Source organism: Plasmopara halstedii (genome assembly GCF_900000015.1).
Source record: "Plasmopara halstedii genome assembly, contig: Scaffold_1583, whole genome shotgun sequence".
NCBI classification, from domain to species: Eukaryota; Oomycota; class Peronosporomycetes; order Peronosporales; family Peronosporaceae; genus Plasmopara; species Plasmopara halstedii.
In genome coordinates this window covers 782,529-785,580 of record NW_020188494.1, presented here as the reverse complement: position 1 = coordinate 785,580, position 3,052 = coordinate 782,529, and the positions used below count along the sequence as shown (strand labels likewise).

The 3,052-nt window shown below is 43.2% G+C and overlaps 1 protein-coding gene across 1 annotated transcript; it reads right to left on the bottom strand.

Annotated features, from left to right (window-relative positions):
- Positions 1 to 415: 415 nt before the first annotated feature.
- Positions 416 to 907, bottom strand: PHALS_01749 (FOG: Transposon-encoded proteins with TYA, reverse transcriptase, integrase domains in various combinations; the record flags this gene model as incomplete). The annotated part of the gene is made up of 1 exon (XM_024716202.1): positions 416 to 907. The coding sequence occupies one exon, from the start codon at positions 905 to 907 to the stop codon at positions 416 to 418; it is 492 nt and encodes a 163-aa protein (XP_024581824.1).
- Positions 908 to 3,052: the final 2,145 nt, after the last annotated feature.

Genomic DNA, 3,052 nt, shown 5'->3' with positions numbered 1-3,052 from the left:
AACTCCCCGCTAGTGACCTAAAATTCTTTGGATCGTGCAATTTAGGGCTGGATTCGTCGTATAAGTGTCCAGAATCCATCGGAATTCTTGTGATTTTTGCGTCATTCATTCCATATTGGTTTAAAAGGTCATCAATAAGATATTCTTGATCAATAAAATAATCTTCTTCGTGTTTGATGATTCTCATTTCCAAGACCTTGTTAGCTTCCCCCAAGTCCTTGATTTGTAAGCTTTTTAGTGAATAAACTGCTCGTTCACTAAGTCGTCATTGGTCCCAGTGACCAATAAATGATCCACATATGTTCCAACGAGTAATATTCCACGATCATCCTTCTTATAGAACAAACATGGTTCAACAATCGATTGCTTCAATCCCATATCGATCAATTTTGTACTAAATGACCGATTCCACAATCTACCGGCTTGTTTTAAGCCGTAAGTAAAGGCTTTGAAGTAGTAACAATACGGTTTCATTTACAGAATTCACGCCCAACTCCTTCAATACTTGATTACGTATATCCATCCCTTGTGGGATCTTAATATAAATGGGGAATTCCTCTTCAGCGGATGCTTTAACGTAAGCATTAGGCACATCTCCGTATCTAGCTGGTACCTTCCAGTGTTGCGCCATTGCCAAGATCACTTTGGCAGAAATAATTTCCATGACAGGCGCATATGTAAGCATGAAATCCTCACCAAAGACTTGTTCATTTCCGCATGCAACCATTCTTGCTTTGTGCCTTTCTATTTCACCTTGTGCGTTGGTCTTGGTCTTAAATAACCATTTGGTATTTAGTATTTTCAAGTCTTCTGTCTTCATCACTGGTTTCCACGTGCCGTTCTGCTTTAATGAGTCAAGTTCGTACTTAATCGCAACGATCCATAGGTCTTTATCCTTGGTCTTCATTTCTTGATTGTAAGTTCTAGGATCGTTGATCAGTCTCCTCATTGCTCTGTTGTTTTGAAGTTTGTCTTGTAATCATCTTCTCAGCAGGTTTCCTATTGTTCTTCTTGTTCGAAGCCTTGTTCGACTTGGTCCTCTTTGCCACTTCGGTTTCCTTGTATCCTGATGGGTGCTGGTCATCCATTGCTCCTCCATCGTCCTGATTTTAAAGCACATTCTGTGCTCTCGCTTGCAACTCTGCATTTTGGGCTTCCATGAACCTCTCTATGGACTTCAAGTGAGTGGTGATAATCGCCTTCTTCGAGTCATGTAGGTAAACTATGTATCATTTGATTTTTTCTGAAATCCCCAGGATGAAACCTGACTCCGAACGCTGCTTTAGAGCTGATTTTGCTTTTCCTGGGTCTCTAAACACTCTGAATTGCGATCCGAATACAGCTATATCTCAGACGCTTGCTGTGCTGCCAGTCAAAGCCTCAATTGGTGACGTCCTTCCAGCATTCGATCTTGTTGAGCTTCTGTTCAGGATGTAGCTCGCGTATTTCACGGCGTCGCCGCAGAATTGTAGTGGGAAGTTGCTGGCAAACAGCATGCTTCTCGCCATACCCATGATTGTTCTGTGCATTCGTTCGGCCTTGCCGTTCGACGCTTGATTGTAAGGTTCCAACATTTGCCTCTCTACTCCAGACTTGTTGCAGAACCAATATACGTTGGCATACTCGCCACCCCCATCAGTACGCAGCACGCTAACCTTGCAATTAGATCGCATCTCGAAATACACTAACAAACTGCTTCGCTGCTTGATCCTTAGTTTTAGACAGGAATACTCGACAATAATTCGTCTTATGGTCGACGAACTTGATCAAGTATCTATTGCCCAATCTATCCCTTGGTGTGATAGCGCCCTTGATATCACTTACTATTACACCTCTAATGCGACTGATAGGTGCATTGGATCCTGTATCATTTCTGGGCTGCTTGTTTCTTGTCTGCTTGCCTTAGTGGCAAGCTACACAGACTTTCCGTGTATCATTTGTATTTCTATGCCTGAATCTGTGTTTTTGGCGTGTCGTAGGCCGGATGTCCCAAACGCTGGTGCAAGTCAATCAGGGTGTCCCTCACAGGGGCTATACTGTCTTCCTTTGCATTCGATGTGAGTGCTGGGAGCGCTGTCTCGGTCGGCTCTGGTTCATCGCATGTATTCCCTTTGACTCTACACTCCACTGTGAGCACTTTGTCCCTTTTAATCACGTCTGTTACATCTCGTCCACTGCCGGTGTTGTGTAAAGTTCTATGTCCATCTTTGTACTGCAATACACATCCTTTCTCTTCCAATAGACCATAAGAGAGCGGGATGTTTGACAATCCCTTGATGTAACGTACACTCGTGAGTAGTACCTCTCGTTCAATGTTACTCACTGTGCAGGTGAGCGACACGGATTCTTCTAAGGTGGCTTTGAGCTTGGTAACGTCTGGGATGGTACAACTAATGTCTATTTTTCTCGTACTGAATAACCACGATGAGTTGCCGATTAAGTGCTGACTGGATTCCGAATCCAGTATTCACTCAATCACCTCTTCATTTTGATTTTTGTCACGACCTTCCGACCATCCATCATCAAGTAGTGAAAGTGCAAACTTGCCTTGTTTGTCGCCTTTCGATGTATAACCTTGTTTAGTAGAACGAAAATCCGTTGCATGATGACCCTTTTTCCCACAGGCATAGCACTTGCCAGTTGTAGTTTGACTGTAATTCGCTGTATTCTGCCTAAGAACCTTGCCTAGATGCGTGTTTCATTCACTGTCCACGTGTTGAGCAAAATGGGTGAGTTTCTCTGCTTGCCGCAGGAAATCCTTCCATGTAGGGTCATACTTCGCCATCAGCACACACCTGCTTTAACTCAGGGCATGCGAACTTCACAATGTTCTCTAGTACTAGGTCGGTTATTCCACCTGCCACAGCTGACACTGCTGTGAGGTATAAGTAATGTTCTGTCCATGATCTAGATTTCTATTTTTTGATAGTAAAATCTTTGTAGCTTGGGTTGTTGATATATTACATGCAAAAGCCTTGGTGAGTTGGTCAATGGCATGACCAAATGAGAAATTCTCATCCCACCATTGATGGATTCCTCTCTGGAAATATTC